The sequence below is a fragment of the Bombus vancouverensis genome, chromosome 13, assembly GCF_051014615.1.
Source record: "Bombus vancouverensis nearcticus chromosome 13, iyBomVanc1_principal, whole genome shotgun sequence".
NCBI classification, from domain to species: domain Eukaryota; kingdom Metazoa; phylum Arthropoda; class Insecta; order Hymenoptera; family Apidae; genus Bombus; species Bombus vancouverensis.
Window position 1 is genome coordinate 10,815,275 of NC_134923.1, and position 27,006 is coordinate 10,842,280.

General features: G+C 42.4%; 1 protein-coding gene across 5 annotated transcripts in view; it reads left to right on the forward strand.

The window, feature by feature from the left end:
* The window catches only part of LOC117160212 (hemicentin-2), a 269,382-nt gene that overhangs the window by 106,406 nt on the left and 135,970 nt on the right, over positions 1 to 27,006 (forward strand). For all 5 annotated transcript variants that reach the window (XR_013059863.1, XM_033340837.2, XM_033340848.2 and 2 more), the window contains one exon: positions 21,791 to 23,080. Coding sequence is in view for 4 of the 5 variants with exons in the window: in XM_033340837.2 (XP_033196728.2) it covers positions 23,011 to 23,080 (70 nt within the window). In the remaining variant the exon portion in view is untranslated. The remainder of the gene's footprint in view (positions 1 to 21,790; positions 23,081 to 27,006) is intronic.

The following is a 27,006-nucleotide window of genomic DNA, read 5'->3' on the forward strand; positions in this document are numbered from 1 at the left end:
AGAACATTACGCACGCCGTCCGAGCCATTCGCCATCGTATCGTGTGCTGGTTCTTCCTATTTTCTTGCAGTAATTCGCGTCGATGCGAGCCTAAAGCTTGAAACTTTATTTCCCGATTTTCCACTGTGTGGGAGCGCGTAACTCGTCGTTCGCTCGCCTTACTCTCCGAAACATCTTCTCTTTAGGACGATGTCGAACGCTGCTTGTACTCGGTGGTGGCTCGTCGGTCCGAGTTTATAAAATATATCGCGAAGGGTATATAAACGCGAGCATCCAGACCTTCTTCCGATCGAATAGACAAGCTTAACCGTGATTAAAGTTAACCCGAAGCAGCCGAGTATAAAGCTGGAATTTTCATCCTGTTTAGATTAAATTTCGAGACGTAATAAAAAGCAAACAAACAAATAACGCGGCTACCGAATCGCGTGTTCAAGTGCGTTCGATGGAGAACGTGTCCTTTATTCGCGTGGCTTATGGAACCGGCACTTTCTTCCTCCAGAGTCTAGAAAATAAAACGGAAACTGATGGCCATTGACGTTTTCCTTGCTAACCCCGACCCGATATCGTTCTAACACTCGAGGGAAAGCATTCCCATTACCTTTCTATTACCTCGTGCAAAAATTCGCGAGCCAGCTTTCCTAGTTACTTCTTCCTGCTTTCACGAGAGCATTCGACTCTCGTTGGACGAAATCTCTCCGAGCGAACCTATCGACATAGTAACTGCTAAAAGCAAACAACCATTGTCGTGATCGTTGGCCAGCTCCATTGTGCCTTGATAGATCAATGAGCGAGCACTTGCTTCCAGAATTATGCGGCTAATCTCAATTATTTAACAACGATACGTCTAAACTGTCGATTACACCGTACGGACCATCAGTCCGTTTCAACGGATCGTGGTTGGACTTTATTTCCAGCGTTTCGTCGATGCCACCCGCTGCAGACCCCGTGTCTCAATTTCCTTAGCGATTTTCCGAGTTTCGTGTTTCTATCGGGTCGATCGTTCCGTTTTTAACTCTCCGTTGCCACGCTCGATCACCCACGCATCGTTCAGTTTTCAAGTAGCTGCTGTTGAAGAAATTGCAATGATACCGAATCGACAAAATTTTGGCATATAGTTTCGACATCCTGGAATTTTCGAAAAAGCAGGATTAACAAACGAAGCGACGTTATTTTTAAAAAGACATTCACTTAGCTGCGAGTTTTGGAAACAGACACTTTTACGAAGTAATGATATAATTTTGTTATATCTTGCGTTTTGAAAATGCGATACGTTTTTAACGCAAGAACAGCGTTCATTATCGTATCGAAGGAGAGCAGTTCTTCCATAGTCAATGCACAAGAATATGTATGTAAATAATAAATAAAACAAGAAAATACACTCTTGTCACGCTTGAGTCAATGCGTTACTAACTTCAGAGAATTGTCAGACGCAAACTGACGGGACTCTTGGCAGTGTAATCATCGCGTATTATACGAAACCGCTTCGAATTAACGATAGATCGAACACGTGGTTCCACGACAAGCGACGTCTCGAAGATATTTCTCTTCAAAGTCAAACAATGGTCCGCTAGAACTCACAACGACAACCGAGGATCAAAGGCGCACATTTAATTCTCGATACTCTGCTACTTACAAAATATCCGTACCATTCCGTCTAGCAAGTTACCATAGAAACGCATCGATTTAGTAGTTGCTCGACCAGCAACAGTATCGAACACTTCGTACGATACAACGATACGTACACGTGTTTGCCAGAGGCAATGATTTCCATCGTTCCAGCAACGCGGAATTCGCTAAATGAAATACGATAGTTGGAAATAAAGAGATGGAATGCGAGAAACGTTCGTTGCTGGAGAACAGGGAATTGGCGATTTCGTAGCGCAAAAGGTGTTGTACGCGATAATCAACTCGCGGAGTTAACACCTTAAACGTGCGAAAAGTAAACACGCCTGTTGTTCGATTGTCATTAGTCATTACAACGGACGGTTGTATCCTGGCGGGATTACGACACGCCACGGTAACGAGAAAGCAGAACGTTAAATCCGTAATTCCGCGGAAGATTCTGTACACAGTGGAACACGTGACAACGTTAACCCATATATCAACCCCAAACACACGCGATTTACGTTTATTTGCTTTCACTTTATATAGAGCAGCAGATTTCCTACCGGCTTGTCGTTGCTCCACACTCGTGCAACGCGTTACTGTTCATAATGTTACTCTCTGCTGTTCTGATAAATTTGATTCGGAGTAATAACTCGTGCATTAAGGTGATTAAAGGGATGCGAGAGATTACGCGATCGCGTGCCACCGACAATCCCCAAAACGTCTTTTTCCCCTGATCATCAATTTTATCCGAGATAATCGTTGTCGAGGAAGCGTGCAACGGCTTACCGATAAGTTCATCGACGCTTTTTTCATCAACGAATGGCGAATCGCTTTAAATTCTACTCGGTCTATTTCTATTCGCGCGTTTTCGTATCCGTGTTTTTCCACGAGACGCTATTTCACCAACGGCGCTAATCTTCCTTTCATCTTCGTTGTTAAAACTATTTTTATATAGACAGTTTCATTCGTACTGGGGTTTCGACAGTTTTCTTAGCTCGTACTTTTTAGGGGTTTTTCTTTTTAAACTGAATTTTATGCCGAAACGCCTATCGGTGTCGTTTATCTACCATCGAAATGAAACATCTCGTAGTAACGGCGATTCGCTCGGCGCTCGACTTCATTAACCTCGCGCCGATTGACCGACTAGACTTTACATTTATCGTCGTGCGGTTTAATATCGCCGTCGGTTAAAATGCTAATGAAACTGCAATGGTTTAAAGAGCTTTATCACTCGTAATTAAAAGTCACCTGCGTGTCTTGCAATCGCTGTACATGCAACGTTCTCCATTCTTCGGACCGAGATACGCGAGTTGTCCAAGGCGTTGTTAGATCGGTCGATCCCTTAAATGGCAAATTTCGTAAAACCGTGATTTCGTGGTTTGTTGCTTTTACCCGTCGTAAATTTTCTGTACTCGTCCGATAATGCGTGTTATAATCGCAGCGATATTAAACGATTTGGGAGTTTTCAGCTGAAAAGAGAAACAACGCGGGACGAAGATGATCTGTAGCTTGTAGCGATAAGCAGAAGCTTGGCTCATCAAGCGGGCGCAAGTTTTCGCCTTCAAACGTTCACAGACTTTTCATAAAATCCTACGCGGAAGTAAGTTTCGTTCAAATTTTCATCAACACAGACCGGGGGAAAGAAACTGTCGTCGGAAGTTTCTCGAAAGTTGGGCCGTGCAAGTTCTGCCGTGCCTGGCCACGACCGGCAGTGGCTTCTGCACGCAACGCAACGTCTGCGTCCGGAGACAGCAGCTATCGCGTTTCCTCTTCACAACACTCGCTGCTGGGCATTTGTCTTCATTTCTTGCGCCACTCTAACCTACGTAGTACACGTAGTTATGATTTAAGGCCATAGCACCGCACCGCAAAGGAGGCAAAGAGGAAGAAGTAAAAGAAGCTGACAACGACGACGAGTACGAGCCGCCTCTCTCTCTCTCTCTTCTCTCTAACGCTCGAGACTTCAAGCGTTATCGTTCTCGACACCTTATTGTCAGCGTCACGTTTCACCGAGGAATGTCGCGCGTCGATAATTAGCGTATCGCGTGACGAGAAATTAGGCGATACGCCGATAACTTTGTCGCGGCGAATTTCGCCCCGCGAGAAATCTCGGTGAATCTCATTTCGCTCGAAATTGTTTCAAAAATCTACTCGATACGCAGTATGTTCTCTGTAACCGGTCGAAATATCTCGAAAAACACGATAAAATGCTTCGGACGAAAGTCGTATAGCACCGAGAGCAACGCACTGTGCCTTCTCTGTTTGGCCCTGCGATGATCTCGAGACGGATAACCTTCTTAAACGGGTACCTTCATCTTTTACTACATATTCTCGTAGTTGACACGCGGACGTTTTCAAAGCAATGGAAACTCGTGTCTTTCGCGACGTCCGCTATCGAGATATGAACTTTGAAATGTACATTGTACCACGTGTACACCATGTACACCACAGGGGACGCACAAAGGTGTTTTTCATAACGCTACCACCGGTACGGCATCGTCGAAACACAAAGCTGACAGTTTTTTAGTGTTTCCAAATGCGCTGCTCCGTCGAATTTGGAAGTTCGTATCACCGTAGCGCATGGCGCGAAACACAGAAGTTTGTGCACGGTGTTTCGAAAACGTGCGAACGTCAGCCGCAAGAATGCGTAATAGAAGACGGAGGTATCCGCTTAGAAATTGTAATTTCTCGCTGCAAAGTCGGATAAGAGTATACTACGTCACCCTACACGTCATGGAATTTTCATCCGAAACATCTTTTCGTATATACTTGAGCGGTTCGACGTAAACCGGACACACCGAACGTGTACGTATTATCGCGTCGCGTTTTCTCGCTTTGATAGGGTTACACGAACGACAGGAAGTTAGGTTTCTAGAAGGCAATCGAGTTTGAGACGTTTAACCGGCGAACGAACGCCGAACTAAAAGCTGCTAGCAGATGTAAGAGAAAATATCGCAGATGCGCGTAATATATGTTACACGATTCTTCAACGAGGAATTCGCGACACGATTCGTCCGGGAATCAAATTAACACGAAGTTCCTCGCGAAATCTATTAACAAATTACAGGAAGCGGCACTCGCGAATGTTTCCTGAATAAATTTCCAAGTTGGAAAGTTGTTAGTTACGCATTAATGTTCGTGCGAGCGACATGGACTAAGTTGTACTTCTGCGTAGATCATGTACGTGCATGTCGGAATAAAAAATAACTCGGCCGTGTCAAGTTGATGGCTGTACACGTAATTCGTTACGAGGATAGAAATTTCGATGAATTTATAGAAATATAAACAGCAAATATTTCCGATTAAGTTTCTCACGTTAAACTCGAGAGAAATATAGAGGATATTAATGCAGCGACACTTTTATTCCACCATTGCTGAATTACGATGAATTACGAGCAGCTATATCGAGCGATGCTGTCTACTTAATCTTATCGAGTTACCGCGTAATTAACTTTTAGAAAAGATTATAATTTCTGCCCTTTATCAGAGATACTCTTCGAACACGTTCGTAATTTCATTTCTTATTACGTTTATTCGACAGTGTACGATGAGAGAACGAGGAGATAAAGGACGAAAATTAAAATATCTCGCGAAAACTGCTTGGTAATTTTGTCTATTCGTTTAATAACGATCGTCGTAGATATTGCTGCAGAACCTACATACGGTTCTCATTGTGACTAGTGAATTCCAAATTATTCGTACACGGTCTCAGTGGTATAACCATGAAACATGTCAGACACCGGAGTAATTACGTATATCTACTTGTTGATTGTTCGTTTTATTCGAATTAATTCCATACAGTAGTTACAGTGAAATATTTTCCACGCGTCAGGCGATTCTTAGATACCTAAATGAATTATTCATTTTGAAAATTATTCAAGCAAGCGTGAAGTTAACGTACGTTCCTATCGATTCTTTAATCCGTCCATCAACCGAGACGAGAAGTTTGTTACCCAACTGAAATTTCCAATGGAACGTGCGATACGAATCACGTTAGAAAATTCGTCTCAAAACATGGTACATCGCAGTACCGTTTGATAAAAACTGCGTAAAGTTAATTGGACGATGTCGCGATCGCGATTGATAGACTAAATCGATCAGCTGTAAGCGTTGTCATATAGATACTCCGTTCGATCTGTGAAAGGTAGAACATTTGCAGAAGCGAAAATAAAAAAATAAATCTGAGGCAAAATTTTATATCGTAGCGTAAAATCTCTCTGCTTTCGGTACTTTGACCAATTAATCGACTTTAAACGGAAAATATTTCAACGATCTGGAACTCTGAATGAGGCTCGCTGTATTTTCTAATTTCACAGAACTTTTCGAGTAGCTACTATTCTGCCGCTTACAATAGTAATTGACCTATCGTAAATCCAGGTTAAACGATCGATCGATCAAGCAACGTAATACCAACTCTATTACCGGTCTCTATTAATCAAGGTGTGTTTTGTGTGAATTGTCCTTTGTTCCTGCACCCTATCATTACGCTTGATGATTAGCGCTATACGTTACGTATTACGTACGATACTACTAATTACCAATCATATATTTTAGGATTTATATTTACCTTTGCGACGAGCTTAATAAATTTAGTTGCGCCGAGCCGATTAAAAAATTAATTAATATACATACATGCGTGTATATATGTCGGAGATGAAAGGACATCGAGGCTTCCCTTTTGGAATGTTGGGGAAAAAGCCCAACCTAACCCCTAGCCCAGACTTTTACTATAGCTACACTTAAGTAATAAGACTAAGAGATAGTTTTCATGTTCTAATCCGATTTTACGACGATGGGCTTGGGCTCGAAGTGACATAACGGGTCACTGAACGTAGCCACGGTCACGGGAGGGGCGTGTACCTAACAGAGGTATGGAATAATTATATAGCTCTCCTTAAAAATAAAGATTGACTCGAGAGGTGAGGAGAAGACTATATAAAGGCAGTTCCACTTGGACCGCAAGTTAGTTCATTCAGATAAGTTTTACTTGTACGTTGGGTCGTACGTGTATCACAGCGCATTCGTCATTCCGTTGACCGTGGATTCGTTATCGAACCTGAATTCATTGACATCGACCATTGACCATTCGATCGCCGCTATTACTTGCAGCCTCTTGTAATAACCACATTTGTACCAATAAATATCAGCCATAACCGCGATGGCAAATTCGAGCGAAGGTTCGTCAAACGCCCAAAATTCCAGCATTAACCCGACATGTAACTGGTGGTACAAGCGGAAAGGGGGTGATTCTACGTGAAAAAAGAAGTCGAAAATATGGAATAAAAATTTTAATTTTTCTTTTTAATGTTTCCATCGAGACAACGATCTACAGTGAGATCCGTCATAACGTACCGCGCGTACCGAGCGAAAATTCAAAGTCGATTTTCTCGAAAACAAAGCCTCAAACGACAAATTTTTATTCTATATTTTCGACTGCTTTTTTCACGTAGAATCACCCCCTTCCCGCTTGTACCACCAGTTACCAACCACCCTGTATACATCGTATGGTGGTTTTTTAAATTAATTCAATTGGAAGTTTGCTTCCTGAAAGTTGTACGCTAAATACGCGAACAAATAGTTCGTTTTCACTGGAAACCTGTTGGAAAAAGTTTCATCGGAATATATCGGTTTTAATCGGTTCGATCGAGAACTACCACGCTGAGGCCGCTTGCTGCAAAATTTAGGTAACCGCGTGAATCTTGTCACGTGCCAAGTACAGAACAATTATTAGCACTCGTCTGAAGTGTATTCGTGTTGCACTTCCAATTACGCGTCAGTCGTTATTTTCTCTGCGAAGGAGTTTCGTGATGGCTGGCACATGGGGTCAGCGTTCTTGGCAGTATGCCGCGTGTCGTGATTGCAACGCTGTAAACATCGATTAGCGCGACAAACGCAACCGCGGCAAGATTTTCTATCGGACATTCTACTAATTACGAGATAACAATCGACGCGATTATAACGTATTTCTGCAGACGTAACAAACGCATTACCTGTATCGCCTGCGTGCAATTTAATAACGCAATTATCGATATATTTGCACGTCGTACACGTAAATACACGGGGCGTGTAAATACGCGTATAATCGTACGTTGCGATCATCTTGGCTAAATATTCGTTTGAAATTTACTACGGTAACGACAAGCGTACGCGAGATATTTAGCGAGTTGGTGCCTTGCTAACGGAATACCAAAGGCGATCGTTTAGAAAGAAAATTATGCGTTTGCTATGAGGCAAGAAGAAAGAGCGTTTGCCAGTGAAAGGAAGAAAATCGATTACAGAAAGAATTAAAAATTCAGTTCACGTTGATAGAAGTTTGTATTCTCGTTTCCTTCGACGATTGCAGCTTTTTTACATGCGCCAGCGAAATCGATGTTTTCAATAGTCCATGAGCGAAATAAAATAAACACATCGGAGATTACATTTTTTTTTTTGCCACCTACGCGAATTTAATTCCTATCGATCGATATACTCGCACACGATGGAAAATAAAAATAACTAATGTAACGCTGAATTCCGATTCTCTTTGCTTTGTCAATCGGCAAATTTATACGAAGACACGCGATTCGAGGAGGATACAGCGACTTGCAATTTGATGGAACTCGAGCAGCGAACAGAAGAATGAAACGTTCGAGTCCCTTGGGTGACTTACTCTTATTCGTGATATTCGCTACGATTTATGCTCTATACTTTAAATCAATGACTTGCAATTATTTGGAAATACACGTAACGCACATGTATGCATAATGTATGTAAATGTTATAATTGTATTTCACGATTATATCGATGCTTTGATAACATATAGTTTAGAAGATTTACGCCGCGTTAGTAATTAATATAAAATAATTTAAAAATAACGAATTACATCCTCATTATGCGGCATTATTATTGAGGATTAAATGTAAAACATGACAAAATTAATTAATAATCGCTCTACTACGAACTTCACTTTATTAATGCAGCATGAGATGTCGAAATGCATACATTTATTATCGAATCACGATGAACGCTCGTGAATTTTAATATCGTTGCACGAATAGTACAAATTTTCTGAAAGCAGCAATATTATCGTAGTAACGTAGAAGTCGGCATAAATACGTAACCGTTGTGCTTGTTGGGAAAAAACCGATTGGAAAGTTCGTCGAAGGCCGAAGATCATTCGAACATTATCGGTTTTTGTTCCTTTTAGCTGTCGAATTTTTACCATTAACAGGTATAAAATCGATTGGTGCTCGACAACTTTTGTCATTAACGTTTCATATGAGAAATGAATCGTCGATAAAATCCATAACCGACGTTGTTGGCAAAGTTAGTCAAAAATAGATCGAACGATGGAGCTTTACATCGAAAACGGTATGTCAAACTATTATATATCGTGTAACGGTATATTTATTAATTATTGGATAGTTTGTTGATAAAAATGGGAAAGCAATACGTCGAAAGACACGGGAACGTGGATAAATCTATTTGCGTGCTTGTTGTTCGTGCAGTCGCTGTCGTCTTCATTTTTTCTTCGAATTTTTTCTTCATTTTTTCAACTTCGGATTAGACTCGCCACCGAAACGATTCTTCTCCCGTGGTTTCGTTTTGACTGTCAGCAATTTGAAACACGTTTCATTAAAAAGTTCGATTGCGAGTAGCGCGATGCGGCACAGCAGGAAAATTTCTAGCGGAGCGAGGCTTTCTAAAACGTCTTTGACGCGATTAATTACACTCCTACCGGTTAACGACAGCCAGGGAGCGTAGCTCGGATAATCCTGGCACGAAATCGGTGCAATTACCTCTTAAATGGCATTTTCTCGTTATCGTATCCGTCGAAAGGAAATTGGCGTCCGCTGCGCGAGCAAACGCGCCACCTAATATACGCATCGATAGTCGCGACCTCGTGACTGCAACTGCACACATTTACGTTAATTCATTGTTTTCTCGCTGAAAATTAATTGCCTCGCGAGCACAAGCGCAACCATTCCCAGAATATCGATATAATTTTCTTAGAAATTCTAGCGAAAAAGAAAAACAGGGAGGTCGATAACGCGAGCAAATGGAGACACGTTACGTTACTAGTTAACGTTGAATTTCTAGAGCAAGAACTATGCAAGACAAAGTTGAGGAATGAGTGCTGCTACGTGGGATCGGTTTAGAGTAAAATAGACGCTTGTCAACTATGTGACACCGGCTTAAAGCTACCGGATGACTGAACGCAACTTGCTTTACAAACATATTCACGCTCGAGTCGAGTCGGGTTAGTATGAAAAGAGAAGAGAAACGAAAAAATAACTCTGTGTATTAACCTACGAAAGGTAGTCGTCGCGTGTACGTAATGCGTCGACCTATGATAGCGACGCAGCCGAGAGTATTTTAGAGCGTACTTATTGCGTCTTCGCTGAGAAATTGATGGCGGTATAACGGCGGTGAAAAAATTCGTGCGAGTTTATAAACTTGTTATTTCTCATCGGTACCTGCCTTTCCTTTCTCCTTAGACGAAATAAATCTTTCACATCGGGAAGGAAAGTTTGCCATATAAAACACCTGTTCAGCAAAATCTAATATATTCACTTGCACATTATCTGCAAGGGAAGCGTCGAGGTTTTATAGCTCTGATGGTCGAAAGGCACTCGAGTTACGGCCAATTTACGCAAGATGGTAATTTCGTTATTTTATTTTTTACGGAATTCCCTTTAAATCTTAACTACGATACAGGTTATTCGAGTGAATGTTTTGGCGATTTTGTACAGCTGCCGCGGTGCTTCAGAAATCAAATCCGAGAGACAACGCGGAGCAATGGACAGGTCACGTAAAGTCCTATTTCTCGACATTCCCAGTCTTTGAAATCTAAACACCGAAGATAGAATTCCTATTCTCGCATTGACATTTCCAAATTTGCCTCGGCGAGCTTTTAAAGGTTAAGCGATCGAATTACGCGAGCAGACGATACGTAGGACGTTGGATGGATGGAAAAGCGACCGGTACGACGCGTTGTATATTAATAAATCGAGACGAAAAACAGTTTAATTTGCCAATCAAAGTTCGCGTTTCTAAATATGTATGATTTTGTTTCAGCACATAAAGTATTCCACGCGAACTACAATCTTAATCAGCTGTTATAGCATCGCAATTTATCGTCCTTAATATATCGTCCTTAAGCACGAAATTGTCGAATTTCGACAATTAGATAACTAGATAAAACCATGTGAAACGCACGTCTATCGACGCTAGCTTGAAATTCTCAACTTTAATTCGACGCATTTAATTTCCTACTTGCACACGATGCTTTGATACGCTGGCGTTTATTAATCGTTGCTGTTAGCAAGGTTCAGCTTGTCTTAATTTCTACGCCGAATAATTTAAAGGTTGAACTTTCAAACTCTCGACCTTGCTGTCGCTTGTATGTTTATACGCCTGAACTATACCCAGAAAAATGGATACAGACGGCGATTAAGACGATAAAGTTAAAAAAGCAACGAGGAGAGATTAACGCGCGAGAAATAGCCAGCGTAAGTTTCGCATAAGAATGACCAGTTAATTTCCGTCAAATTTCAATGTACAGTTTACGACATAATTAGGCCAAGTAATAGTAGTCAAAGTAATGGCTAGAAATCGTTCTAGATGATTTCGTACGTTTTCTATCGAGATTTTGCCAGAACCGTTGGCGCGCAATTCGAATACGAATTCGATCGTTTCATTAAAAAATGTTCGCTTGATTACGCTAGAGTTGCTAATTGCTCGCGCGTGAAACACGAAGGGAGTGGAGGTTAGTTGATGGAGGAGCGAAACAGGTGAGCAAAGGAAAATAATCGGAAGTAAAGGGAAAGAGAAAGGCGGACGCGAAAGGTACAAAGAGGCAAACGGGCAGAGGAGCGGAGAAGAAGGAGGTTCGAGAGAAAGGAAGCTGCGAAAGGATAAGTTGAGTAAAAAAGAGCAACGCGAGGAGAAACAAAAGGGTGTTGGAAAAAGAATGACAAAGAGTTCTCGTAGGGTGAGAGGAAGTGGCAGAGACTCGGATCATGAAAAGAAACGAACATGAATAAAGATAAAGGAAAGAAAATGATCTAAGGCGAATGAAACGAAAAGGAAGAAACTAGGAGATATAAAGAGAGAGAGAGAGAGGAAAGAAGAGAACGGGTAACGAGAACGAAATAAAAAAAATGACAAGAGGTTGGTTACGAGAGAAGGTAGGAGAGAAAGAGAGAGAAGTTTGGCGTCTAGTGTGTAGTTGACGTTTTATCGGAAGGCTGGTTTTGTTAGAAAGTCAATATCCGTGAAAAGTCCGGCGACTCGTTTCCTAATACGAACGAATCAAAAATCTAATAGACGTTGGATTAAAAAAATTTAATTGCGTAGCTCGTAAGTTAACGCAACGAGACATTCCATTTTTTTCAGGACGAACGTCTCTGCTTAAGGATTTTGAAGTAGCGCTGGAAATAACGTCGGAATCTCGTATTCCCATAATTTGTGGAACGTAGTTCGATTCTAATCTATCATTTATTTAATTAGAATAGATACGATAGATGCAACGAATAACGTGAAAATTGATCTTGCTCTTTTCCTATTTTTTATTCAAAGGACGAGCGATCGTTTAGGTAACAGTAAGACGTATCGGCGGTACAGAGGCCATGAAATATTTTCAACCGATGCATTATGCATTCGATTCCCGTTCCAATATCGAAAAAAATATTCTGCGAAGGAGTTCTTCGTCTTCGGAAGATTGTTCTCGTTCGATGCTAGTGCCGATATCACGCATAGTAAATTCAACATTGCTATTCTATATTCAAATTTTCTTACCTCGCGGAATATTATCTTAACGTACGATGTTGCTATCAGATATCAGCGCGATAACTAATGGCCACTATATTTTCGATCCGGATATACCACATCGATTTATTTCTTTACTTTCCTTTTCCTTTTTTTATCTTCTCGCTTTTTTTTTTTGCTTTTGAGGCGCGAAACACCATGTTAAACGCGATTTTAAATGTACTTCGTTTGCTTGGAACTCTCATTTTTCAAGTTTGCGAATAAACGAAAAATTGGAAAAGTAACGGGGATGAAATGGCAAAAAACGTTACGTACGTTAATACGAAACCGATTAAACGATTTAAAGCTTGTTGGCTTGTATGTTTAAACGTCCGATATCCGTTTATATTACAAATTCGCCGTGACTCGGTGTTTTTCATTCGCTCTTAACTGCGATTTTTTCATTCCTTTTCTTTTCGTTTTTCATCGTTTATCCTTTACTTTGATACAGCTTTCGTTTCTGGGGCTACTTGCTTCTCTACTTATCTTCAAATCCATCTGACTCAAGGGCGTATTTGAGAGAAGAGAGGTTGATAGATCCGAAACTCTCTCAGCTTCCTATCTAGACCGGAAATAGGTTAGATTTCCTAGTTCTCTCGATAAACTTGTACACGTAATACACGTAACCGATGCTTTGCAGGTTGTTTATAAACTTTCTTTCAGCTTAGCGAAGCGATGACTGTCGCTGATACCGGTCACGAAAAACTTTACAAACGCCACTCTGTGAAGGCATGCAACGCCGATCCAGTCACCTTTATAAATCTCACGAATTTTACGACCGGACGAATAATCCCACTTACTCGAGCTCACGCGAATTTTTTCTTCTTAAAACGTTGCATATTTCCCAGAAATCGCTTGTACTCGTCCTGTCATAGTAAATACAGCGATTTTTCGGCCATGCCCCGAGCGCCTGCCGACGTAGCGTTCGCTATTCCACGTTTCAAAGAAATTCGAATATCGACCTCTCTATCTCGAAATTACCGCGTCGATGTTTCAATAATCGCGAATAAAAATGGTATTACGTGTTTTAGAGAGAACTGTAATCAACAGGCAACGAACGACGTCGACACTGTTGGCTGATTCGTTGAGAGATCCTGAACAAACGACGTAACGATCTAATTAACGTCAAATTCGCCGTTCTCATAAAAATGAGCAGAGGCAGATGCCATGGCGTGGAGCGGCACGACACTTTCAACGTCCAAAGTATCTGACCTAATGCAACAATGCCATTAATGTCGAGCTCGTCTCGTCTATATTTCACTAAAAACAAGTATAACTAAATGCTACGCGCTCAAAGTTACCAACTATTGCTCTGGGAATACACTTTTATCGTACCACAGAGCCCTGCTTCGTCGCCCTTAGCGCTTGGCGCTGCGTTTTTCAAATTGCACCTGTATTCTATGTTCGTTTATCCCCGTCCACTTGTATGTATATCGTACACCTGAAAATGAAATCCAAAATTGTTAACCGTTTCTCGTTTTCCCGACACCCCTCGGACCAAGGAAACATTTATCATCGATCTGGATGTTCTCACGTTCTCACGATACGTTTCTACGAATAATTCGATCGTTGGCGTAATTCAACAGGGATATGTTATATTATTCTTTCTATATCGTCATCAGCTTCTGTCTATTCAACGATGCAGATTGATGGAAGAAACAACGGCGTATAATAGTAAAACAAGTACTGGCAAGTAACGAGTAATTTCTAAATAGACGCGTATCTACCGTGTTGGCTAAAACGAAAAGAACGTTTCGCTGTTTTAACGAGATCATTCAGCAATTTCACAGTTAAATGCATTTCAGGAATATCGATGAGCAGCGCATATTCTATACCAATGTACGCCGACACTTCAATCGATAACATTTTTCCACGACGTACTTGTGTATATTCGACACGCTCTTTTTTCTCTTCCTAAATTGAAACTAAATTGAACGAGAAATCAATTGCGAAAGCGAGCAAAAATTTGCTTACTTGCGATTTCAAGGCGATCGTCTAATCACGAGGAGAATTTTGAAAAATATACATTAGCTTGTCCGAAATGTTTCTTTCGTTTTGTAAGGAAGTAATAGACGCACAATGTTTTTTGCTTTGTATTAGTTCATTGAATTATGCGCGAACATAATAATAGAAATAGAACGAAATGGATCATAGCTAATTCGATAAAATAATATAAAACGGAAATTGTCGTTCATCTATTATCATCTTTTGAAACGAAAGAAACTTTTCGAACAACCTAACATATATTACACGCTGTGATTATAAGGAACAGTATCGAAAACTGCAACGTGGCAAGCGATTAGACGGTAGAAACGAAGATAGTTTCCGTCGACAAAGTTTGAAGAATAGCGTTCCAGCGGAATACGTTGCTTTCGTTAAGAGATTCGCCGATGCTATAGTTAACCATAGTAGGATTCCAGTCCGAGCAAAACGCTACATACTTCACTTACATGATCGTTACGTCTAAATCCCGGACTGAAAAACTTATTCAATTCCTAAAGAGTGGAGGATTCCCTATTCATCTGGACGCGTATTTTAGGTCGTACAATCTTGCCATTCAGCATTCAGAGGATGGGTCTTCCATCCTTAAAAGAGGGTGGAATTATTCTTTTGGTAAACTCGTAATTACTTTTATCGTATCGTACGCCGTACGTAATGGCGTAAATAGGGACATAATCGAAAGAGGAGAATTAGGTGTTTTCCGATAATACACCGTGCAAAAATGTTCGCAAGTGCAGCGTTAAACTTGATTCGATACGTCATCGAATTACGTGGATTTTCGAGTGGTCGAAAATGCTCGATGTACGAAATATCCAACACGGAGTACGGAAAGGCGAGAAAGTGTAGTAGCCTTTGGGCAAGAGTTAGGACTCGTAAGAATCCAGCATCGAAGAAAGGACACACAGAGGGTTAGGTTTTTGCGATGGAGCAATGGACTGACGGATCGGATGGGAGGTGTGGAAGATAGAGAGGGGTGGTGATGGAAAAGCGGTTGGAGAGGGAAAAGCTAGAGCAAGAACGAGGGGGGAGTGGTGAATTGGAGTAAGGGTTGCAGCAGCGCTGTGACGGCCAAGCTCGGAAACACGGATGGGGTTGGCTTGCAAGCTCTTTCAGTCGCGGACAAGCCGCCACGCGAGGATAACATCGGACGTAGTATCGCGGCAGGACAAGTTGCTTCGACAGCGACATCACCACACGTCCATCGTTAGTATACGATTATTCGTTAAAGCTTAGGTGATATTAACACAGAATGATCCGTTCGTGAAGCAATCGCGTATTCCGCGTAATTCCAACGGATTGTTGTTCGGCACCACGTGGTGAATTGAACGTGGTAAGAAGAGCGCGGGCAGTGGATTCGTCAGACGGACCGAGGACGTGCTGCAGTCGATCTTGTACGTGCGAACGGCCGATTAACCGACCTCGAACGATCTCACATCTAGAGAATCGCAGTGGGTTTTGTTGCGAGGCGATTCGACCACAAGTTTCGCGTTACACGTACGCGGTATGTACCGGATTGCGAATTAATTGACGGACCGGAGCTGCGAATTCGGTCAATTTGCAAGATAGGGTTCGTCTCTGGGATCCTGCGACTTGGTGCGAGACGGATGGACAGATAGGATCGCCGGAACTCCGTTCCACGAACGCGCTTCGAAGAAACGGCAGGGTGGGGGTAGCATTGGTCAATTTACGAGGCAGAATTCCCGGACGATATGCAAGGCGATATTACACCGTAGCTCGCTTCGAGCCTCGTTTATCGAGGGGAGTTTGTTTCTTTTCCCCCAGCGACCACCCGATAACGTTTATTTGCGGTTAGATCGGCCGCAGTCCGGACTGGATCAGGGATCCGGGATCAGGGGATTGCCAGTGTAACAGATTTGTCGCTAGTGAAAGTTTCCGTGCTCCGTGATACTGTATTTCTTAAGTTCGACGTTGCTGCAATTCATTCTTCGTTGCTTCGCCCCCTTTCTTTTATTCCGTTTCTTTGATCCGAGTTTCGATCACCGAGGAAACTTCCTCGCGGTAGTCAAACGTTTGAAATTTATGCGAACGAAGTAGTATACGTTGTACGTTCAACGAGGATCAAGCGAACTTTCGTTACATCGCGACGGCGAAACAAGTTAAATCTGTTTCGCCCGGCTTGTTCTTGGGAATCTACCGATATTTTGTTTCTATCGTGCAAAGATAAGAGAGAAGAAGACAAGAAAGGAAAAATTGATTAAAATGTTTCGCGTCATTTATTTCATTTACTTCACCTTCGAATGTATTTTCTTTGCAAATATTTGTTAATTACCGCCAACATCGTTAGCGTCGAAAAGCTCGTTGATTTCATTTGTTTATCGACAACCTATTTTTATCTGTCTCCTATCAAGTTCGAAGTGAAGAAGACGTATATTGGGTCCGACTAAAGTCTAGTTTACGTAGTTCAAACAAATAAATTCAATTAAACTAATCGATAAAAATAGAAATAACAAATTGCTGGTACAAAGATTCCTTGCCACGGTAGGAATTCGCCGGAACGCAATTAACTCGACAATTACGATGAGTATTGCATAACTTCTCTGGACTCGTCGTTAGACAAAAAATTATGCTCTTCCATAACGTTTTTCTCGTTGCGTAATTAAAGCATTTTGCGTAAACGTCTGCGCTTGTTCGTCGAGACGATAGTTAAGAAGCCTTCGATCGTACTTTTTTCGGTTGCTTCCAACAAAATTCGACTTTGGTCCAGCGAAATTATGAATTTAAATTAATCACAAAGGGACATACGAAACCACGAGGGAAGAGAATTACAGGAAAAGAGAAAATGTGTCGGGAGGCAGGAGAAATGGGGATAGCAGAAAGATGGGGACGAGCATCGAATGATAAGGCGTACCTAATATATTTGGCCAGCTTAAATAATTATTTATTACGCGCTGTCCAAACGGGAATGAGAATGGAAAGATGCGAAAGGACGAGGGAACATAGAGAAATTTTCATGGCCGTTGGGTGGAATTAGGGTAAGAAATGGCTGAAAAATTGGTCGGGAAACGAAACATTTACGCGACATGACGGACCAATCTCTTGTAACAGCGTTCCCTCCTTGAACTTGTCAGATTAGATGGGATCGTGTGATGCACAGTGACACAACGGTAACGTACTTTTCACGGTGACAGTGAATGGACTATTCTGCGTCCTTCGTCGCGATCGGTTAATAAATGTACCTACTTGTCACGCGAGTCTGTGCGACGCTACGTATCGTTTGTTCGATTAAGTGTAAAGTGAAAGATACCGCTCTTTGGATTTAACGCAGTGCGACGATCAAGTGATCAGAGGAGTTACAGTGTCATGCCGAATTTTTCATCCATATCGTTTTATCGTTCTCGCAGCACTATTCTACCTTCGCATCTTCGCGCGTCTATTATTCGTAATTGGACGTTCCTTTGACAGTGCTCCGATATTCCTGTCGATCGAAAATTCGAATATTTTGTGCTGTTCGAGCTATTTGTTAATCCATGGCACGGAATTGTCTTTAACGTCTCATATGAAATGTAAATTGACGATAGAACGAAAAGCCGAAGCTTCTAGCGTGGTACACGGATGATCGATATGTTTCCTTCGAAGCTGTTCTAGCGAGAGGCTGGCGTTCGTCGAATTCGATTTCGGAAAATTGATACCCGGCGAGAGCGACTTACTTTTAATATCGCGCGAAAAGTAATTTGCTCGTTCAGTTTGCGAGATGGAAGCGTTTCGTTCGCATGGTATCCCCTGATATCGCCAAATGGTTATCAATGAACGAAATAACGCGTAATTTTCTATAGGGACTCGTTTTAAAAAATTCTGAACGATTAGCTAAATTACGTCGCTCTTTTTAGATTTTTTTTTTTTTTTTTTTTTAGAGGATTAACTTCAAAAGGCCGCAACTTCACCTTAAAAGCTAAATTAATATCGTGTTTTTGAAATTCTGCCCGGGTTGTGATTAATGGAAAACTTTTAGTTTCGAAATGCGTTTACGCAAAGCTTTCGAAAGTTTCTCTCGTGCCCCCTTTTTCGTTTTCTTTTATTGGCTGCTGCAATTTATAATACGAGATTCCACGAAGTATGGTACGGGGAAAGGTTGTCTCGAAACACGGAGGAATCGCCAATGCGAACATTTTACATTTTTTCTGAAATTTCTCACCCATAAAACGAAATACGTGCGAATCGTTATATTTTTTAAAAACATAGTGGCAATTATTTCACGTTGTTAGAATTCAAAATCTATCGATTCACGCGACGAACAAACTATGTTCCGTTCGTTCTTAATTAATATCCGTTACAAACAAAATCCTTTCTCAGTCGTTAGGGTACAGTTTTCATTTTATTAATCTGTTCGAATATCTTGCGCGTCATCGGCTTCTCGTTTCCTGCATTCTGCGAGATCATTATCCTTATAATTTCGCCGTATATATAATACGTATACTTCGTATCGCGCATGAAACGTTCATCCGATAGATAGGTTTTCGATCGAAATTTTTGACAAATTTCATGGACGTACGTACGATAGAAGAAGATAGATAGATAGAACGTACGATAGAAATTTGCATTTTCAATTTGTGTATATATATCGTACGTATTGGAAGTTCAAGTTGAACTTGCAGTATTCTGTTCACTGAAACATCAAGCGTATAATGAAATCGCAAAGAAGAAGATCTATATTCAAGATCGATTACAATTTTTTCTTACTCTTCTCCGACAGATTATATCACGCGTGTGGTAAATTCCGCGTGCCAAATGCGATATCTCTAGTACGTCTCTTTACTTTTCGTGCAAAGCTACTTGTAACTCTACCTTGTTTTCAAGAGCGTAGCAACTTGTCGGCCGTGCTGCGTTTTTGTCGCACAATCTGCTTCAGAGCAACGAGAGTGTACTTGTGACGTGCATCGAAACTGTTGCTTGCAGTTGCTGTTGCTAACGATGCAACTTCCGTGTCCATCCTTGTGACGCGTTACCTAAACGTCGTTCGAAACGAAGGAAACCAATTTACTATGCGTCGTGCTTAACGATATACCGAGACCAGCGTTACGATTATTTGACTAAGAGGAAGCTGCAGTCGTCAAATTAGTACGTCGATGAATTTCGCGATGGAACCACCGATTTTACCCACAATGGTTTTCCTTCGAACAAGGTTTCGTATCGGCTCAGACCCTTCGCTTCCACGGATTATCTCGCAACGATTAAGAGATTTGTAGCTTCTTTCTTAAGTAACCCGAGCATCGCGATTCCTCTCAAGTATACGGCTCGCGGGAATTTTTCAACGTAATATCTCGTAACATAGCCGGGACGATAGAAAGGGTCGCGGTATATCCGAGCGAAACTGCTCTCAACGCTTAATAATTTGAACCGGTCTACGTAAGAAGTTGAGCAGCAGACTGCTGAAAGTTGTTCGAGACGTTGATGACAGGAAAAACCGCGATGGCTGATGATATACATACTTTGTATCCACTTTGCCTTTTTCAAAGCTCCCTCCACGCTCGCTTTAATAGCTGTTTCTTGTATCGACAAATCTTACGCTATTCGCGATAATTGTATACTGTTGCGTTCTTCCGTTCTTATGCAAAATACCAACTTGGTACTTGTAGAAAGCGCCACAGATTTTCTCAATTACCAGAAGCGTACACATTTTTCGACGAAACCTCGTGTCTCTCGTTTCCACGGGATAGTATTCCATTTAACAGCGATAAATCAAGCGGCAAAGATTTTTCCCGCGGAACGGAAACGAGGGTTCTGAGCGACACGTTGTCGCCGGAAATCTAAAAAATCGGTTGTTTCCGTGGTAGAACAGTGCCGAGCGACCGAATTCCTAGAGTAAACCGACAACAGTACAGTTCCTCGGAGCGTGGAGGATCGTCAGCCGCCAGCAACGATTCGGTTGTCCAAATCCCGGTCGTATCCGTACTCTGGACTAGACTGTAATCGGGTCGTAGGTCAATCTTAAACTGCAGAGCTATACGCGTGATTCCCGGACTATTTTAATCCCGAGGACTTGCCGGTGCACCTGCTAGACGACAAGGATACTATAGCTGCGCAACTTGGAATCTGGCATCGTCTAGCCAACGGGAATAGAAAGACCCAATTACACCTCGTTCGTCCAGAATTGGACGAATACATACAAGACGCTTAAGACGCCTTAACTACCATGGGATTTGTAACAGCCTTCTCTAACTGTCGAGATTGGTTTAAGCACTCTGGCCGAGCTGTACCAATCACTGGCCGTTCCTATATTGTACATTTCCCGATTATGGATTCGTTTCGTCGCGTCGGACAGGCGAACAAGTGCGATCGATTTAGACCCTACTGCGCTCGTCTGATTGCGAAAATAATAGTCTGAACAGCGTTGTCGCGAATCCTATGTTTTTCGGGCGTAACGAGTGGCCATCAGTGGCGATATAGTAGAAAATATCTTGGGAAGTTTCAAGTAATCTCGACCATGTCGATGTCGAACCTTAGCGTAGAGACGCGAAACGATACGTTACGCTCGATTGCAATTGCAAATTGTTAGTTAAAGTTGTGATTTGAAACGACGTAGCTTGTACTTGTAAATCAAGGATTAAGCGAACGTGTACGTACACGCGTTTGATTAAAATTTCGATTAAATTTGGATTAAAATTTGGAAACAGGCAGGAAGACGAAACGCGGGTAAATCCGGAGCAGAGCTGGTCAGTTGTGTGGACAAACGTTGCTTCGCGGTAGAGAAACTGACGGATGTTCGACCGTCTTTTAGAAAGTAACGATCGATACCGATCGCGAACCGGTCGAAGAACATCGCCTACTTGAGATCGCAGTTACGCTGTGTTTATTCTACTTTTCCTGTTACTTGTATTTTTCCACGTGTCGAGTAGTTCGCGCCGCGCACAGTCTGCGCTTCGCGTTTTTATTATTTCCCCCTGCTAACGTATACCGTGAATTTGCTTTCGCTGGCCGCGATTCATGTACATATTTCTAAAAGCAAGAACATAGGAAGAGGCTTTAAATTGGAAACTTTCTACGATGGAATATATCGCGCGGCGATTTAGCGAGTAAGTTTTAGGCCAAACTGGCCTGCTAGCCGATACCATGGAAGCTGATAGGCGTAAAGTTGAACGGTGTAGCAGTTATCGGAAATCTGATACGTTGTTAAAAATATCCGATAAAACTGTCACGTGATTGACACAAAGGGTGAGAGTATCTATTTTTAATTTGCAAAACTGCAGAAAAGAAGGATAAACGAATAAAAATCGATTTTAAGTGATATCTCGTACTCTTCGAGCTGTTTCTCGTCGGCGCGCGAGAGAGAAGCGTGATATTACGCGTTTCGTCGTCATTTAATCGCTGCGATGCCGAAGATGTTCGATCGAAGGACAAACTTTATCAAATAATTCGTCGTTTCGTTATTTTTCAGGGTTCAGGCAGGCTGCAGCGGAACGAGAGAAGTTGCAGCGATCAACCGCTTAAACGTTACAGCGAGGCGATGAAACACGAAGGCTAGACAGGCGGATTACCGTGCGATTAATGCGCCCTATGACGCTCGTTTAATGGCCCATGCTCGGACCGTGTGATGAACGCGAACGAGTGCACGATTTCCCTCAGAGGTTGAATTAAATGGACAGGCAGGAAGAACCCATTTGTACGCCCATTTGTACCGATTGTTCGCGACAACGTGCAAGGACACAAGCCGAGAACATAAACTGTAAAAAACACATATCGAACGGTACCCGGCAGGTACTCGGTGCCATCGCGCCGTTTCTTTCTTCGTCTTTCCACGCTTTTCACAACGTTGTTGGAGATTCGTTCGCACAGCGAGAAGCGATCACGGTCGATTTCTCGCGCAAACTTTGAACCAATGGTCCGGTTTCTCGCGATTGCAAGATCGAGGAAAACGCGAGTCGGCCTGTAAACCGGCTAAAGCGGCAGAGAATTGTCTCGAATTACGATCGATGCGAATCCCGATCGAAGGATATAATAGCGGATATAATAGCGGTTTCCACGCGCAAAAGAGCTTAATCCCCGGGAGGCCGATCGTCGCGCGATATTAAAACTTCGGGGGATCGAAATTACAGCCACTGTCGATAAAAGCTTACAAATAGATTCGAAAGAATCGATAATGCACGCGTGGAAATCCTGGCTCGAAGCAAGCCACGTGCACGACGAATAATACGATCCCTCCTCGAATCCACGTCTTCTCGATCACCAAGGGGAAAGCACCAGATAGATTCGTAAAATCCTTATCTACCGATGCTGTGTTCGCGTCCTCGCGTCGCATTCTTTCTTCGCCATTAACGTTGCTTTTTCCAACCACGCCACGTCTAACAGCGAATCGGTGGTCGTCGCGTATTTCGCAAATATTCGTTCGCGCGACCAGTGAATCCAAAGAGTGGAAGACGAACCGATTGGAAATCAGTTATGATTCTGGATGCTAGCTTGCACACGGAACGCAGATAAGCTGGGGCAAAAGGATGAAAGTGAGATGGGTGTATCCGAGTCCTGATTACATCGAATGATACCACGATCTCTGCGAGTAACTGTTAAAGAGATCGAAGTGTGTTCACGTTCGTCGTAGCTGTTGTTCGAGGGGCGAGGAAGGATCAGCGCAGAGACAGGAAAGAAAGAAAGATCGACAGTATGAAGGATCGTCGTGGAAGATGGCTGTACGCCGTGCTGCCTCTCGTCACGTTCCTCTCGCACCAAATAGGTGAGTCTGCATTCATCTCTTATCGAAGATGCTAGGATTCGACGGCTGTTAGAGCTGTTTCGGAACTCGTACGCGCCTGACTTTCTCGTAAAATGTTTCTCAATTGTTTCAAAATGTCAGGGCTGTTCGAGTACACGAGATTCGAAATTGCGAGTGATTTATCTTATCCAACGACGAGGAAGCCAAAAGAGATCGGTCTACCGATCGGTCTCGTAACGTTGCGTGGTGAGATCGTAACGGTTCGGTGTTTGGCAGTCAACGAGCTGATGGCAATTTCTGAGGCGTATTAACGCTCCCTCGAAGGCGGGTTTCGAGGGGAAGTTAAGGCGAGGAAAAGCGGCGAAACGTCTTATTCGAGGTGTTTCGCGTTCACGAAGAAGCTTTCGATCGAGTGGCTCGCACGCGAGGCTTTTTGCACCTGTGGAAACGAGGATCGCAGTTATCCGAGGAATTCGCAGCATCGCACGCGGTAAAAAGTCGTGGAACACCGGCGGATAAGAAGCTTCGAGTGCTTTCGCAATTATGGAAAGACGGAGTTATTCCAGCCGGGCATTCTTAAGTGTCTTTAACCGCTATCGCGGTCTAGTTGATTTCCATAGGATGAATGGATTCATGAATAAAAGAGTTACGATCACCGAGGATTCTCGAGAGTCTGGTGAAGGCAACTTGCCAATAATTTCGACGCGACAGAACCGTTACCGATGTTTCGAACAATTTTTCATTACGACGCGACCATTTAGCTCGAGTTACGCCGAACCATCGTTCTTCATTTCCATGAACTGGAAACGGCGAAACTCGAGTTGCAAAGTATTTTAGTCGACGAAGTTTCCTCTTAACGAGAATATAACCGAGAGTCGAAAAATGGTATTTAAAGGGTTCGCGACCCATCTTTGTTAAAAATAGCTAAATTCTTAGTAATCAGAGCATAACGAGACACCGTTGACGATATTCGTAGCCCGAAGAATCGTGAAGATCGTGCGCGTAAAAGGTAACACGAACGTGTTTAAACTTGGCCGCTTAAATATTAATATCCAGCAGCAATTCGCGTGTAACTTTGTTACGCGGTAACAACTTTGACGATAAAAATGCTTGGCGGTGTTGGCGAGAGATTATCGCGTAAGAAATAGCGAGGACACGTTTGCCGCGATAACAAGGCGTCAAAATTATTCAAAAATGCAGATACACGGCTTATTTATGCGACCGTTCGCTATCTGGCGGCTGATTTCGAAACGGTATTTTCACGGATATTTGCCATATACAACTATACCGTGTTTTGCATAAATTGTATCGCTGAAGGAGGAATCGATGACTTAAAAATCGATGCTTATGCAACATGCGATCCTAGCAAGAATCTGTTCCACGAAACGTACTTTTTCAAGCGCGTACGCTGCAACTTTTGGAAACTACAGTTTCTTTGGAAATATTTAACGAAAGAATCGTTAAATCGTTGCAGAGTAAAATCTTTCTTTTCAAAATAGGAATATTCGTGCCTTTCGATCGTGTAAACATTCGTATCGCGTTGTTAATCGTTATACCGGCAATTAGTAATTAAACATTTTACCAAAGAACGCGTACAACGTAGAAAAGCGTTACCTCATCGCTGTGGTTTATTAAAATAATCAACCTCTACACGTTGGTATTAATAACCTTGTTTATCGCTGAAACAACGCGCAACGATCAAACGAACAAGTTTAGAAGCAGCAAAAACGAAATAATATGGCAGAAAAGTGGAATGGAACTTCAGCTAATGGAGAAGCTATGGAAACGAAATGAAAACTTGTCGATGTTATTTACTAGCAACAGAATTTACGTTACGTTGCGATCGTATTTTGAACGCCGCTAATCTATTTTTAACGGTTTGCAAGAACATACGTTGAATATCGAATCCGTACCTGTATATCGCGTAACCGAGAACGCGTGCCTTTAATTAAAAGTTTATAGAATATAATTATGAAACTTCCCTCGGGTCTGATGAAATTAAATTCCGCCATTACAATTTCCGATAACAAAGCATTTCACAACGTTATTAATCGTAACTGTTATTATACATAAGGGTAGATAGGATATTTTCTTCAACGCGCGATTCTAATCTATGCTCGATGCAGCATGAAAACTCAAAATAATTCGGACTCAAGTTCCAGCTCCGAATACAAGTTTTGTAGTCTTTGTTGCTTACATATCGGATGAGATTCGATCAGCGATGAATTTTCCCGTATTTTTTACAATTTGTTATCCTTCCCTATTTGGTTTTTTATCCCAATGTTTTAAAACCCCGATAGAAACAACTCCCATTGTTCTCAGCTAAAGTCTTAGAAAAACTAAAACAGTAAAAAAAAAACAAAAACAAAAAAGGACCTAGCGTTACTTACGGGACGATCGAATATAGATTCAAATATATCGGAAATATCGTGATAGCGGGAAATCGTGGCGCGCTTAAAAACTTGAAACTCGATTATCCGCGTTCTTTAATGAACACGTTATTCTGCTTTGCCGTCGGGCTATTAGTTTAGGGAAAATAAACATGGGCCGAATTAACAGAACAAATTTGCCGCCATCTCCTCGGCATCGTTGACATCATCGCGTCTTGCGGTAGTTTCCATCCAGGCTATCCGTGGCCAGATCGACGGGGACGAGGTGTCTGGAAATTCCATCGAGGCGAACTTTCTTAGGAGCGTCGTGGAAAATTGCATTTTTAAGCGACAGCTCATTTACCGATAACTAACTTGCCGGGACTCGTCTTTGACTCGTGAAATCAATCTTTCCGTTTCCTGTTGACCACGCGCCTTTCTATCGTCTCTGCAACCGACTCGGCTCGCCTCGATCGAAATTGGAATTTTATTTTCGTACGAACCCACGGTTTATTCTTCCTGTGTACACTACTGTCTTCTAACGAACTTGCAGAGTTTACGTTAGGAAAGTTCTTGTAAAAGCATGCCGTGCCAAAGTTGCCGTATTATCATGAATTTCGTAAGCTGTGTTCCCATACTTTCGTCCCTCGTGCGGAGAACTTCTTTGCCTTCGATTCCGTCGATGCCTCGACCATCGGATCCTAATTAATACCATTTTTCTTCAGCAACGCCAAATTTCTGTTCGCATGTACCTTCTCTCTATACGATCTATTCTTCGATTCGCGTGTTTCAACGTTACTCGTCCGAGCAACTCTAAACTCGAGCATACGATTAGTCGCGTTCCAGTCGCGACGAATAGACGAAAGATATGAGAGAAGCGAGGTGGAAACGTTGAGGAAGCGTCGATGTCGATGAGCAAGGTAACAGCGATATCTCGATATTTCGAAGGATAGTGTCTCGGAATTGTGCGCTCAGGCGGACGTGTTACACGTTTGCGGAATGCGGTTGATTGTAAGTCGAGAACCCAATTTGCCAAACTCAAGTTCCGTCGTTTGGGGATGGAAGGGGTTGTGCACACCGCAAGGACGTTGCGGCGTTCTATTGAAGTTGTAGCAGCTGATGTTATTATGCCATGTTCGGGGAGCTACTCGGACGGATATTGTGGATTTAGAGCACACCTCGTTTCAACTCCATCGGAGAATGTCAAAATTAAAGCCGGCCAAGCATCGCATTGGTAGGTAGGTTATTACATCGCGTGTACCGCTACAACCCGCCAGCTTTATTTTCATCCGATTATTGCAACAAGTGCTTATTAAGCAATCCCGCCTCACCTTGCGACGCACATTTGCGCCGTCACGAACTGCCTTTCTGCATTTATCGTTTCTGAATGCAAATGCAGCCTATTGTCCGATGTCGACGCCTCTCCACGTGTCCCACCGTTTCCATACTTTTATCGAGGATTGCCGGCTCTGTTTAATTTAATGGAATTACATCTTGCTCCAACCTTTGCCTGTGACTCTAATTCTTTCCCATTGAAACGTGTCACGGACAGCGATAAAATGTTCGTTTAGGGCGAAA